The 15928-nt window shown below is 35.0% G+C and overlaps 1 protein-coding gene across 7 annotated transcripts in view; it reads left to right on the top strand.

Moving 5' to 3' along the window:
- The window catches only part of CTNNA2 (catenin alpha 2), a 469784-nt gene that overhangs the window by 360894 nt on the left and 92962 nt on the right, over nucleotides 1–15928 (top strand). For all 7 annotated transcript variants that reach the window (XM_072037885.1, XM_027455797.3, XM_072037884.1 and 4 more), the window contains one exon: nucleotides 11303–11455. In XM_072037885.1, the coding sequence (XP_071893986.1) occupies nucleotides 11303–11455 (153 nt within the window). The remainder of the gene's footprint in view (nucleotides 1–11302; nucleotides 11456–15928) is intronic.

The raw sequence follows: 15928 nt of genomic DNA, 5'->3' as shown, positions 1-15928 counted from the left end.
AAAAAATACTGACCCCATACCAATATTAATACTAACCCCTTAAATACTACAGTTAATCATAAAGCAGCATGCACACTCTTTTTCAAGCACTGCAGCTCTGCGGTGACATTGAAGCAGAGATAAGCGGGAAGGACACACCAAAGAATTTGGCTAAGACACAAACCGGATGCACAGCGAGGACCAACATGGTCTATAGATCATCTGGAGATGTATGAGCAAGGCACCAGCTGTTCTGCTGTCACCACCACTGGTGTCCCACCTGTTAGTGCCACTGCCTCCTGCCCTGCTGCTGTCATCTCTTTCTACATGCCCTGTTCCAGTTCATCAGCTGAGCTTGTTCAATCTGTGTTAGCCAGTCAGTTTCCCCACAAGGTATAATAACCAAAACCATTAGTTTTCTCTTAAAGAGCAGGTATCTGTACTGCTATTAATTCTAACAGTGCGGCCTGTCTACAGTATTCTATACAGTAGATTGAAATCAAATAATTCCTCATTTTTGTCCATTCAAGCCAGGCTAATGTTTCATCTGCCTCCAAGAGGAGGGAATTGTAGAGAGAAAGGAAGATTTTTTTACCAGCAATTCTCAGCTTAACTGGAAGCGTTGCTCTCATGTACCTGTTAAGGGAAATTCATCAACTTCCTGCATCTTTAGTTTTATATTATTATTAAAGGTAGTTACAAATACTTTATGAAGTAAATACTCAATACAAAATTTTATCTTTCTTTAAAGCTCACATGATTTTATGACTTGAAAAGACTATTGAAAAGCCACATCTGTTTTTTTTTTTTTCCAATAGTTCCAAATTTTCATTTTGGAAGGTAGTAGATTGCTTTAGTTTTCATTACAAATTTGAACATATAAAAAAATATTGAAAAATTGAAAAGAAAATTTTAAAAATTTCAATAAAGTTCTTTGTTTTCATTTTTTTTATCATTTAGCATTTTGAAATTTCCAGGTTTCATTCCAAAGTAGAACAAGGAAATCATTAGTATTAAAGTAGGACTTCTGGCTCCTGTTGCAGTTTTAGGCAGCAAACAATTATAATAAAATATATATTTAAGAATTGTGAAGTGGAAAGTTCAGAAATTACTACATTTTGATGAATACATTTGGTACTTTGAATATTTAGACTGATGTGCTGCACTTTTGTTTTAATGTAGCAGTTATGTAAAATAATGCTATTGTTTAATACCTATGTGTGCAGTATCAAAAGGTAGATTTTACCATCTGATAAATGACATAAGGTATGCATCCTTGGGAGCAATCCTGTTTCTGTTGGGCTATAGTACCCCACAGCACCACAAAAACAAACAAATAAACAAAAAAATGAGTAATATCAAAATTTTTATTAGTAGTTGCATACAGATAGTAGCTAGAATGGTGATTTTATGTATGGAAAACTTTCGTTATTTCTTGAAATACCCATGCTTGTTTTCATGGTTGTATGAATTCTTGGAAGCAGACAAGTCTCACCAGCACATAGCTTACTGCTGCTGTTCTTCACACTCGTCTCTGAAGCAAAACATTCCAATTTAGCATTTCTTTTTAGCAAAAAATTCTTCTTCTCAGATTGTCTTTTCCAGACAACAGCCTGCAAGCCTCTGAGGAATACATATTTTGTAGACACAGGACTGAAAAAAAAATAAATTGAGAACAACTGACTTAATGAAGACTTGTTTTCTGTACAATTGTGTTGTCAGTATTGGTCTTCTTACAAATAGAATCTCAGGTCTTCCCTTATGATCTCTGATTTTCGTAATTTTTTTTTATCTTCTCATATCTACCCCTCTCCTCTCTGCTGCTACCTCTTCTACAGTAGCTCCATTGTTACTCTGGGCTGGCAGGTAAAATTCGGGAAGAACTGATGCTGATCCTGGCACCTGCTGTGCCGAGAGGCCAGCTGGTACCTGTGGGGTGGCTGACCAGCTGGCATCTGTGTTGGTACACTGGCCAGCCAGCTACCGACTTCACATTACAAATTTCCCTACACGATTGGTCATTTACATTAATTGGGCTACACTGTGCCCTTATGTACACCTTTGTAAGATACTTGGTGGACTACAGACATGGTATTCATTAGTTATCAGCCATATTCTCCAGCTCACTTCCCTTCAACTGCATAACTACAGTTAATATACTCCTTAACTCTTAGTCCTAGACAGTATTGTTTCAGTAACTATACTCAGCTGAAAGTCAAACTTTTAAAAGAGTAAAGGTAGATGAGGAAAATACCTCCTGTAATTTAGTCATGCAAATTTGGTAAAAGGTCTTGAAGAGAACTTCTTGATCATAGTCAACTTTTATTTACTTAATAGGTTTCTGAAAGTACTCACAGTTTTGTGTACTTTCTTCAATATGAGTTACAATGATTTGAATTAGATAATAGGCTTCATAATGTGCTTAGCAGTATTTGTCATATCTTTTTTTTTCTAGCTCTTGAGAGGCAGCCTATCTCCATTTGCTCTTTATGTTGGTCTTTTCCACTTAAATTCAGTTGTATCACTGCTGTTTATGAATGCTATTTGTGGTTAAAAAAATAAAATTGTTTAGTACTTTGGAACCTGCCAAAAATTGATGTAGACTCCAGAGGGGTTCTCAGAATAAAAAAAAACATGAGTATTAGCTCATGCAATTAGACTAAAGGGACACCTAAAACTGAAAAACCGTGTTCTGTTGGAACAGGTTTTATCGCATCTAACCCATACAATGGAAAGTATATCATGAATAGACATTTATATAATGTTTTCAGTCTGTGGACTTAAACTCTCTCTATCTTCAAGTATGTGCATAGATTGCTTCTTTACAGTATGTAAAAACTATGAAGAAAACACAGGACCCCTCCAAAAGTGGAAATTGTATCACGATCATTTTACTGACAAGCTGCCATCTCAGATACAAACTTGATGACTTGTGAAGTGCTGTAGGGAGGGCCAGCTGCACCTAAAAATGAAATCTTGCTGTCCTGAATCACGATTTACTGATTTAAATTATTTATCTGTCCTCTCCCCCTTCCAAATGAAGACATGAAAGAGTTACTGTCCAGTCTTCAGAAGAATAATCTGAAACACGGAAAAGTAAAGATGCTTCTGAAGGTGAAGCTTCCTCAATTTAGATATTCTATTGTATCAGCTTTAAAGGCAGACCGCGTCTATACCTTAAGATAAAACCCAAGAGAAGTGTGAGTGCTTAGGAAGCAAAATAAAACTAGGAGCTTCAGAAGAACACAGTGAACCCAGTTCTAATCAAATTTATTAGATAACCAATTCCTTTCAGCTCATTTCAGGAGCTAAGCAGCACACACAAATAAAAAAAAATTCAAATTGGGAGGAAAAAGAAATAAAAGCAACCTGAAACCCCTGAGGGTTCATAGCAGCTGGTGTCAAGTGTGGGAACTGAGTGATAATACAATCAACTGGGAGAATTCACCTTCAGGTTTGGGGGGTTTTAAGGATGTACTTTGGAAAAGCTGTTTTCTTCATATATAGGGAGTCATGAGAAAACTGCTTCCTAATTTACATACCCCAAAGACAGGGGCTTAAAGGTAGGTTGTATAGGTAATCCTTTGACTTCTACGCTGTAGAGACAGTCAACACTGCAGCAACAGACTCGTGTCTGGGAGGGCTGGAGAGGCGGGTTCTCTCATTACCATAAAAGTAGGTTTTGTGTGTCCTTTGTTGCAGACAAGAGGGCACCGTTTAAGGTTATAAATCCTGAAGGTGTCTCTATTAATTCATATAATTTAAGGAGAGTTAAAAACAGAGAGAGAGGGGGTCATGGACCTTACCTAGCTCATGTAGCACAGTGAGAATTTTTTAAGAGAGTTTATACAGAGTTTTGAAGATGCAAAACGTCATGCAAGTGTGAAGTAGCAGCAGAATATCCAAGAGGGTTGTAACTTCAAATTTAGTCTCGCATGAATATTTACTAAAGATTTATTTTGTGAAGACAAAGTTGAAGCAAGGTCATGCTTAAATAGACGATCCACAGGAGTCTTGCTAAGTTTGTGCTATATTACCAAAGATGAGATATGGGTTGTTCCCAAGGGAATGTGGAGCGTGATTGGTGATATTGCCTCATTCTGTCGCATGAAAATGCTCCTTGACAAAATGTTGGCATTTTTTTAAGGTGAGCCAGCCATAAGTCAGTCTGAAAGTCTTTGAACCTAAGGCCACCTGCAGCATCAGCCCTTGCTCATTAGAAACTCATCACCTCTTCGTTGTTGCTTAATAGGTTATGTTTTCACCTGCAGTGACTTTAGTGCTCTTGATTATGGAAATCTGGAAGCTGTCTTTCTGAAAGCCGTCTATCAAATGCTAATACAGATTTATTTCTGTGCCAGCGTTACGTTTAGTGCTTGCATTCATTTAATGTGGGTGCGCTGCATTGCGTGTATGTCAGTACGTTTTTACTGTGTTTCCCTGTCAGCTTGTACAAAGGTATTAGACAGCGATCTTGTGTAATGCTGTGTTGTACAGCAGAGATAGTAATGCTCCATTTGATAAAGTCCTTTACTCTTTCAGCTTCCACTGAATTTATAGCCAATCCTAAAAGCAATGGAAATAGTCAAAACCTCTGAATTTCACTAGCTTGGACTGAAAGCCCACTGGCATGCTGTTAAATACTGCATCCTCGGTTTGTCTGCTCCTATCTGATAGACTCTCTGGTGTATTTACTTTCAGAAAGGAATTTTAGAAAAAAAAAAAAAAAATCTGATATGAAAAAATAGAGGCAATGAACTATCACTTAATCATGATTTTGACTTGAACTTATTTGAATGTATGCATCCCTCAAAATCTACTTCTTCTAGATGTTTATCACTGTGACATTGAGGTTTTTATGGTGCTCTGAAGTGCTTCAGAGGAAATGGAGAGTGTTTTAATACTGCTGATTTACTCTTTCAGGTCTGCAGTAATTTCCTTACAGCCTAATTGTAAGGCTGAGTTTAATTTACTCTACACATAATGTTTACTGATGCACATATGGTGCCATATTTCAGGAAACTATACCCATATCAGGTAGTTTTGTGCAAGGCTACAGTGTGTAATATTTCCATCAAATGAAGAAAATTTTCATCTGCAACGTAATGCTTGTGATGGATTATTTTTGTCTGGCAAAATCCAAAGAATGTGGTACCTATAGCTTTTCTTGCTTTCTGTAATAGGGTCTGATTTATTTATTTTTTTCCCCTCTGAGTGATGTTACCAGTACAAAGAGTTGACTTTCAAAGTGGCTGATAAAGAATTACGAGCCAAAATTCAGTGACAAAATATATTGTCTATGCGTAGATCACTGCACATAGTTCATCTATTATTCCACAAATAATGAGTCTTCCTAAAAATTCACATACTTCAAGAGATCTTTGTACTCAGTCCAGGAACTTTAGAAGCTACCTACCCCTGTAATCACTGCAGAGAAACAAGTACGGCATATCTCATTAAAAAGAGTTTTAAAAACACTTATAAAAGTGAGAGATGCTCAACAGAAGTGTATAATGTTGCTTCATTCCTCCCACCCCCCCAAAAAAAAAAAATCAGAGAAGATTGTATTGATGATAGTTTTACATAAAAGCTTTAACTGTTTTGCGGTGTCAGCCAGAGAATGACCTGTAGTCACATTAGCTAACAAAACTCAGAGAAGCTTGTGTTCATAAAGATAGCTTCAAATTTTGATGTCCATTATCAGTAATGCAGTAGCAGGAGGAAGGGAGCAGTATAAATGGAGTGAAAAACATAGTCCCTTTCCAAAGACTTTTAAAATTCTGTCTTTTTAATGGATTTATGAGCGATGGTAAGGAGTACGTAGAATTTAATTTCCAAATGGGATTTCAGTGTTTCAGTTGCTTCTTAATTGACATTTTGTTCAGTAACATCATTTCTTAAGCATTTTAAAGTGTCTTTAGTGTTGCTTGCTACTATACAAATAGAAATACTAGAAGCTGTGTCTTCAGTTTCTGCTTTGTAGAAATTACCACAAGGAAATTACAAAAACAAACAACTGAAACAAGCAAACAAAAACAAAACAAAAAGCACACACACGGGAAAAGCAAACAAACAAACAAACAAAAAAAATAGGCTGGGATACCCTGCAGTAAGAGCTTTTTTTGAAAAGGATGGATGGTAATTGCTAATATCAAATGCCATCTCTGCCCATAAGGTGGGATCAGTTTTTGAATTTGAGTGACTCTTGGGAAGGATGATGGGAAATCTATTTTTCAGAATGCTGTCAGTTTTTAATCTTTTTTCAGCCATTACATGCAGATCCAGTATACACATCTAACAAAGACAGCGGTCATAAGCTCTCACTGTAGCTAAATTTCTAGTTCTTAGAGAAGCTAATGATATATAATGTTTAGTATGGCAGCCTGTTTGTTCAGCTGGGGTAGATGGGAATGCAAGTGTGACACATAACACTTACTATTTACCCTTTAAAGCTTGTTAGATTTGACTGTTTCTGAGAGAAGTTACTATGTATGCTTATCATGGCAAGGATTAACTAAATAAAGAGATTCTGTAGGCAAGTTCCTTCCCTTTTGTGACTAAATAGCTATTTCACTCCCCTGGATTATTTTGACTTCACTGATGCTTCACTTGTGTACACATAATAAATAAATAATAAATAAAGTTGTGAAATCAATGGGGAATACATATTTAAGTAATTGAGGTCTTCTGTTGTTTTGACCATGTGCTATACTGAGAATTCCTTTGTAATGACCAATGACTAGGAGAAATGTTTTCTTTCCTGTCTTGCTCTTTCAAATTTCTGCTGAAAGCTAGTCATTTGAAGTTGCTTTTCGTTAGTAAATTCATCCCCAGTCTTTCTGTGACTATGAAAGTTTCTCTTTAGAAAGAATAAAAACATGTAGAGAATTACAGACAGACTTTATATTTCTTCTTCTTAACTTTTTTTTTTTTTTTTGTAGACTCAAATCTCAAAATATTTTATGTAGTATATTCCAGAAATCTGTAACTTAGGTGTCCATGCATATGTGCTTTAAATTGTTAATCTTTTTGCTGTTTAGTCTATGAAGACAAAATTAACATTATTAGCATCCACATCTCCCCAGAGTTCCCATTTTTTGTTCATAGGCTGTATTCATAGGCTGAAGCGTGCAGATTTGACTGAGACTTTCTTTTTAGCATTATATTGCAGCAGCTTCTAATGGCCACTGTCTCATTCTGCTGCTCTCAGTTTCACAAAATGTTGGAGAAGACACACTGGAGAAGATTTTCATCTCTTTCAATTTAATTAATACCTGTATGGCAGTGCTTTGCAGCTACAAATTGTTCAGAGCTGGATTCAGGCTGTAATGCACGTTAAACAGAAAATGGTGAATAAGGTGGTCATTGGTAAACTTTTGTTACAGATAGCTTTATACTGCCAGTCTTTATAAAGTTTAACAATCTGTTAGAGTCATTAATCTCCTGCTGTGACATTACCTTCCTGTGTCAGGATTAGACATTTAATTCTCTACCAGACCGTAAGTAGCACTGAGACATTTTGGTTCTAAAATTGTTATATAGCCATGGAGAACATCATTTCAGTGGGCAGGTTAACCTCTTTGAGCTCAATTATAGCTGTGAATTGACAATGATAAAACAGCCCTAAATAGTGCTTAGAACAGTAGAACACGGTGCTATCAAAAACAGCAACTGACTCCGTGCACCATAAACTGACTAAATTGACTGAACTGGAAAGACGTAAAAGCTGCCTTCAACGCTCATACTTTTAAAAGTATTTGCAGGTCTTGATGTTTCCCTTTTATATTCTTGTGCTCATCTGGCCAATTTATTATTCTTTTAGCTGTATGTTAATTAAGTTTTATCCATGACAAAAATAATTAAGCAGACCTTTATTTGTTTTCTCTAACAGCGAATTTCATCTAGTAGAAACCGTCTACACTTTGAAGCTACCTCTAAAGTAAAATTCAATAGGGGAAAAAATATAAACTATTGCCTTGTGAGTAATAGTATTTGTCATAATATTTACGTTGGAATGCAGGGTAAATTAAGGAATCGCAAAGACATTTGCTAATGTACACATTTGCAAAAGATCTCATGCTGTTTTTAGAGTAAAACTTGACCTTTTTAGCTGCATATTTTATGACCATTTAAATTCAGGTCACAGACTTCTCCCATTCCCTTCTGAGCTGATGTCAGTCGTATGAAACCATAAAATCTCTGGATACATAAGCCATCGCTTTGGCTGGACTTTGTTGCAGTATACCAAAGAACGTACAAGATTAGTTTTCCAGTAGTTATTTACTTTGATGAATAGCCCTAATTGGATCAAATAGACTGGTAATGCTTAGCTAATACCTTTAAATATCTTGTCTTGTGCAATTAATATTACCTTGTCATGTATCCATTTGAGCTATTGGATGAATGTCTTGTGTTCATACTCCTGTCACATCTAATAAATGATTTTGTCAAGTCATTTTTTATAGTCTGTGGTGATGGATAGCAAAATTTGTGGTCTCTTGCATATATAAAAAGCATTAAGTATACCTTTCAACTTCAATGCGAGGATGTCCTACAACTCAGATAACCGACTGCTAAAGAAATGATAATGCCTGTTTACAGGAGGGTTCAGGGATGTGCTGCTGCTGAAATCTACGAATAACACAATGTATGAAAATAGGATTTGTTAATTTTTTTATTTATCAAACCTCTGACAGACAGAATTCAGGATTTTTTTTTCAAGTGCTGGGACTATGAACTGCAGAAAGCAATATACAGTTGCCATTACAAATAGGATATTCATTTTGATTCAGATACAATTCTGCTGCATATTTACAATGGTAAGCCCCAAATTGCTGCTTAGCTGATGCTCGAACCGTCCTTTTTATTGACTTCTAATGTGTGATTCTAATACCAATGAACATAAGCTGTGTGTTTAAACATCCTGAAACTTTTCTTAGGGTTTCATTGGGCACATTCTTATAATCAGATCTATAATAGCACATTAACCTTGATTAAAAATTGAATTGCTTCTTCATTTAACTCAACTCTTTGAAACATTATCCCATAAAGAGTAAACAGAAAAAATGTTAATGTTCATTTAAGATTTAAAGTAGTTTTTTAGACAGTGAAGTTAACTGTAGTTTTTATTGACACTCATATTGAACTGCAGCAAATAGATTTATTTTACTTTTTTTTTTTTTTTTTTTTCCTGAGAATAAGACAGCATATGGGATTTTTTTAAAACCACTGTGTGTTCATTTGGAAATACTAAAATTTAGTCTATTTCAATATGCTGGACTTCAAAACGTCTAACTGTACATACTAAGCTGAGGTATTCCACTTAGGAGCAGAATTTCTCAGTAAGAGATGGGAGATAACTATCTGAAGAAGGTGATTAAGGAAACTTGAGATAAAGCCTTTCTGGCATCATTTCTATTGGCTACATATGATGCCCTTTTTTGTACTAGGGAAGGACAGATATGTGGAGTGATTAGAAATCTGGCCATATTGCAGCTTAGGTTTCGCAGCATTATGCTGTTTGCAGTGTTTTCTGAAACTTGACATTTTAGTGTGCGCATGTGTATGTACCTATATAAATATATACATTTTTGGCAGTGCTGTGGTATGTTTGGAGTAATATTGGTATCTATATATGCATTGGTACCTATGAAAACTATTAATGATTTGGGATCTCGTTGTGTTAGATGCTGTGCAACTGGACCCAAAGGACAGTCTGAAATATTTCAAAATAAGCATAAAAGAAGAGTTAGGAAGTGAATATTAATGGATTTAGAGGAAAAGAGAGTACAAGGTGATAATGTGATAGGTTGTAGCTACAATACAGCAGCTTCCAACTCTTGGCAGGTCTCTCTGATGCTTTCATCCTTTTTTTTAAAAAAAAATTTCCATTCAGTGCTCTTTATATGTAGCTATTATGTGTTAGCTATTCTGAGTACCTTTAATCATTTTGGAAGTAGAAAAATACTTTTCCAGAATTAACTTTTAATGGGAATTAAGAATTGCTGTTCTTAATGCACCAGTTGCTTTAACTGTAATTTAAGTAAAAGGAATATCTCATGCAAACATAGATATGTTTAAAACTCTTTTGTTTTGCTGCTTGTTTTTAGTGTACTACTAAGGGGTTGAATGGAAATATTCAAAGTAGGCTTTTTCTTTATTGAAATACAGTTGACAAGTGATGCTGTCAAACTCCAAATGCATCTTCTATCATGTATTTATAATGCCTAACAACGTAACAGTTTTCAATATGATTGGGTGTTCGGGTGACACCTTGTCTAGATAAAGCTTTCTAGTCTGGACTACAAAATTACCTTGCCTGATCTAACTAAATGACTGATTTAAGGTTTAAGGAAACATGATTTAAGGAAACTTGTGGCTAACCAGATCTTTATGGTAAACAGCTCCCAGCTTATTATGTCTAAGTCCATTTTTTTTATTTTTTTTTATTTTTTTCCACTCTTAACAACCCAAAAGTGGAAGAAAATGTGCTAAAAACATTTCTGATCCATACTCCGATAGAGCAATTAATTTTCCAGGAAGAATTATTTAAGACTTTAGTTATCTTTCTGGATGTCTTTCAAATTCTAGTCAAGTTTGACATTAATTAGTAGTTATTGATAAGGAAGAAGTCAGTGACATCATTTTTACAGTAATATAGTTTCAAATGTTTTTATTTTTTTTATGTAATAACTGATGTTAAATCTTCAATAACTTATACAAGTTAAAAAGAACCACCCTATAAATTATAGTATGTTTGCTAATCCTACCTAAAAAGTGCTTAGAAAGATTTTCTGTTTACGCCTGCTGAAGATATTTGAAAGAGTATGAAGTATAAGGCATGTGCTAAACTCATTACAGTGCACAATATTATTCAGTACAGGAATTAGAAGAGGCTTAGATATATTCAGGCTAATATCTTTAATGGTTGCTTGAAGTTAAGCTCCTTAATCCATATTTGGCTTTTAAGTGAGCTGAACTGTTTTTTAAAGTAGTGTGCAGCTTTCAATTCTCATCAATTTGCAATGTATTATGTGGGTAATCATCATCATCCCAGGTAGATCCACTCAGTCCAGTGGGCTGAGATGTGCGAGTCAGCTTGAACCTCAGGAGGGTTTTGAAGATCTAGGCCCTTAACAGTTGGGTATTTGTATGCTTGCTGCAAGTGGATAGCTTGGAGTAATGAAGGATAAAAAGCCCAAACTCCCTTCCAATGCTGTGAGATGTGACACATCAATGCTCTGATATAACAGTCAATGAATACAGTGGGATTGTATATTTATAATTTTCCTTTTATTTACTGGTCTATTTTCTTTTGTCACAGCTACGGAAGGCAGTAATGGATCATATATCGGATTCATTCCTGGAGACCAATGTGCCATTGCTTGTTCTCATTGAGGCTGCAAAAAGTGGTAATGAGAAAGAAGTGAAGGAGTATGCGCAGGTCTTCCGTGAGCACGCCAACAAGTTAGTTGAGGTAAGTGATGCTATTGATGCAGCTAGACTTCCATATCCTCTCTCTAGGAGAGACTAGGAAAGTGATCGATTAGCTGAAGAGTTAGAGGCAACACTTCTGTCCTAAAGGCTTCATGAGTTTGGGTTGACTCCATGCTGATAATTGCATAGCATGCATGGCACATGCATGACATATGCTGTATTTTTAGTAGATCATTAGAGCGATCAAGTGTGCTTAAAATGTATTTCTGGTATTTTGTTAAATGTTGTGAGCAAGAAGAAGTAAATTTCAGTTTAGCTTTACTAATAGTGTGATAGATTTTCATCTCTAAGTATAAATCCAAATAGATGCTTTAGAATACTGTATCAGCTACTGGCCAAAGGCAGCTCTAAGCTTAAGACCTGGATGTGCCAAACCAAAATAGGAAAAGGACATATAGAGAAGGTATAGTCTAAGACTGCTTACTTCTGGAAGGTATGTATTCTGTGTATGTATTTAGTATCATGTCTTTCTGAAGAGACCTGTTGTGTAAAGTCTACAAACAGTAAAGTCAAGGCTTCACGGATGGTACTGAAATAGCTCAACTCTACCTCAGGGAAAATAAAATATAATGATTGAAAGCTGGTTGCTCATTGAATGGCCTTTTAACAAAATGCTAATGTTTGCTGCAGTTTGCCCTCTGACAGTTTAAGAACTATGAAAAAGCCTGTATTTCTTGAAGACAAAAAAAAAAAAAAAAGCTAAGTGTTTGGTATTATGTGGCACTATTAACTTCTCTGTACTAGCATTATCTTGAAAAATCTGTAGCCACTTCATAGTATCTTTTCTCTTTAGCCATACTAATGGTTCTTTAGCTGACTGTGAGGGAAGGATATTAGGAATATTACTGATTTGACAGGCGTTGAGCTATACTTTTTAAACACTTATATTCCAAAAAAAGGCACTGTCCTAAATCTCTAGTACCAGAGCTCAAGTAAGGATTTTGTAGCTGTTGACTAAAATATAGACGATTGGCCTTTAGATGTCTTGACCTGAAAACCTAATATTTTTCATCCATTTACATGTTCCAGACTACTAGAAGCAGATCAGTAATTGTCTTGTACGTCTCTGACATATGATACTAGACTGTTGTCCATATTCTTTTCCAAGGATATGTTCTTCTGGATAGACCTTAGTCTTTTATTTGTAAGGATATTTATGATTATGATGATGATGATTATTATTTTATTATTATTATGTCTAATGAAGTATCTTTAAAGAATAAGTTTCTAATGGAAATGGAATTTTGAAGCCTGAGTTTTAGGTTCTTCAGTGCACAAGAAAATAAATGTTTGGAATACATTTATGGCCCCTGTACACACAATTTTGCACTTAAAATAGTTTCATCATTTTTACTTAATGATGCACAATGGTATCTGAGCAGATGGGCTTCTGTGGTTTTGTGGGTCAAGTATTTTGCAGATCATAAAATGTGGTTTAAAGATGAGACATAATCAAGTGAATGTGGAACGAAAGATCCCTTCCCAGGCACGGGGCCAGAATTGCATGCTAATATATGCAAACACAATTCCACTGAAGTGCATGGAGTTGCACTTGCTTATGTTAGAGGAATTTGGCACCGCAAATCCAATACTCTGAAAGCTCTATAATATTAATCATTCATTTTAAAATCAGAATCTGAATTTTTTGGATGTCTTAGCAAGTTCAATTGAAATTCTGTCAAAAGGTCAGGAAAAATAACCTAAGTTTTAATATTTCTGCTTGTAAGAGCTGTGTTTTTACTATTCTGAGAAGAAAAAAAAATCATAATATTTTATGAATTACAGGAGAGATTTTTTTTATTTTTTTTTTTGTATGGCCAATACATTGTCAAAAATATATGGTGTTAAAATGAGGCTTATGGAAGCTAACTTCCTTATGTAGTCCATATTACAGAATACTTAAATCTCCCATTAAGAGTTCCTTTCATTATTTGTCTTCTCTTTCCTACTTCTTATCATAACAGTTTGTCTTCTGCTTTTCACTTGACTTGCTATGATATGCCTCATATCATTTGAGAATAATATTCTCATTTGAGAATAATAACTACAAAGATGAATTCTCATTTTTCTAGAACCAGATTTCTCTACAGGCTAAGTCAGAAGTTCAGGGTATGTCATCCTATGAAACCTGAGGAACTTTATTTGTGGTACCAATGTTCAAAAACTTCTTTGTCTCACTCTCCCTTCAGAGTCCAAGAAGTCAGAGAACCTCAGGACTGAGAACAAACCTATCAGTGATGTGAATCACCCCAAATATCTCAGATTGTACCAATAAATAAACAAATATAAAGAAATTAGATGGTACTATTCCAGTCTTGGATGGCTGACCCCCCTTCCTCAAATCATATTTCAGCAGCCATCGTTTAAATTTATGTTCTGAAACTGAAGTTAGAGAAATGATGGTGCCTTTCCACTATCATGACCTTTATCTTATGAATACATTCAATGTTTTTAAAATTTTTCTCTAATGACTGAAAATCAGTAAATGCCTGAGTTGTATTGCCAACTTCAAATGTGACCTTGGGAATTCATTTAACTTCTGTATCGAGGCATCTTCATTCGTAGCATAAGGTTAATGACAGATAATTCTAATACCTACCACACAATATACTTAGCTGATAAATCATCTCAGATTTATTCAATGCATCTATCAGCACTATATGGCAGCTAATTAATTAATTTTTATTATTCTGTTTAGTAAGACTTCTTAGGTTTAACTGTTACTCTGCTGGACTTTTAGTTGTTTAACTGGTTGTTTGCATTTATTTATTTATTTATTTATTTTTAACATAACTCATCAAATCATTAGAGTCAATCAGTTTTTCTGGGAGATGAAATTCATCAGAAGTAGACTGTTTAAGAGCCATGATAGCAACCTGTTTACTTGCTTCCAATAGGAGACATCAACACGTTTGACTTTGAACTAATAACTGTGAAAATTCCGATTATAAAGCCTCCTAGCTGAAATAGTGGGTTGGATCAGGCTTTTCATACTCACAACAAAGATTGAAAAAAGGTTCAATAGAGTTCTACTAATGATTTAAATGTGTTTTTTTTTTTTTATTGTTATTGTTGTTATTGTTTGTTTGCTTGTTTGTTTTTTTAATATTCTCATACAAGAACAGCAAGGACTTCACTGTCCAGGACTTAGTCAGTTGTGTTTTTCTTGATTGAAACACCTCCAACAATTTGAATATTATCATCAAGGGGATTTTTGTTCTTTAGCAGGAAGTAATTCCAAACCAAGTCTGAAATTGCTAAAAATGGTCTTTTGAAAAGACAGTGTCCTATCAATTTTGCATGAATTGTTTTTACAAAGAATTTTATAGACCCTTTTATGTATCTATCAGATTTGTGTCATATCAACTTAAAGGTTTCCAGGGATGCCCAAAAGAATCCAAGTTATATACTAAGAATATGTGGTAGTGGAAGAACTGTGTTAGGAAATGGTTTATGATGATTAAAATTTGATATAGTGCAAGCAAATCAATAAGATCACAAGGCTGGATAATAATTTGTAGCAGGTGAAACCTAACAGGAGCATTTCAGTTCCTGTTTGCTTTAAAGTATCTTTGCCAGTTCAGCTTACAGGAATCTTTATTAACTTTCTCCTGACCATGCAGCTGTCATTTTGAAAAGGATACTGGGATTACTTTGGGGAGTTTAGAGTTGTATTTTTTCTTTAACAATGTCAAGGAAAAACAAAATTTAATGTTTGAACTCTTTGGTAAGGCACAATGCAAGCTACTCTTGCATTTTCCAAGAACTGCATTTGTATGTCCCCAGTTCAGACTGGTCGTATGTTTTTCCCATCATAAATATGGAAACAGGATTGCACACTCAAGACAGGAGGGAAAAATAATTGCTAGCATGCACAGCACACAAAATGAGCATTTGAACCTGCTCAGTGACCTCTGCTTTCTTGATTTAGGAAGGGGGGGGGGAAGGGGGAGGAGGAAGATCATAAAAGAAAATTTTACTGTGTTGGACAACAGTGAATGTAGTCCTGATGTACATCAGCAGTAACAAAACTAAATTTAACCCAGTTGATGCAATCTTTTTGTTTGTTTGTTATTGGTGGTGGTGGTATTTTATTTATTTATTTATTTATTTATTTATTTTTGATTGTAGACTTGCAGGTTCGATTTTAAGGTTCTAGACCTCTTTTTTTTTGTTTGTTTTGCTAAGATTTTCAGTTTCTAGACTTGTAGGGCAAGGTTGTTATTTGGTGTGAATCTGCAATGTACATGAGATCAATGTAGCTCTGCCAGTTTAGAGTGTGGCACTATAGCTCACTTCCAGGAGCTATAAGTGATCTTTATAAGCCAAACAAGAACAAAACCCAAACCTTTATTCTAACTTCATGAACTGAATTGGATTTTCATTTAGGACAGCCAAAACCTGCTTCTTAAACAACAGGCTTAAGAAGAAAAGAATTGACTCATTTCTGAAA

The sequence above is a fragment of the Anas platyrhynchos genome, chromosome 4 (genome assembly GCF_047663525.1).
Source record: "Anas platyrhynchos isolate ZD024472 breed Pekin duck chromosome 4, IASCAAS_PekinDuck_T2T, whole genome shotgun sequence".
Lineage (NCBI taxonomy): Eukaryota > Metazoa > Chordata > Aves > Anseriformes > Anatidae > Anas > Anas platyrhynchos.
The sequence above is the reverse complement of the archived record's forward strand: the minus strand, read 5'-3'. Positions and strand labels throughout refer to the sequence as shown.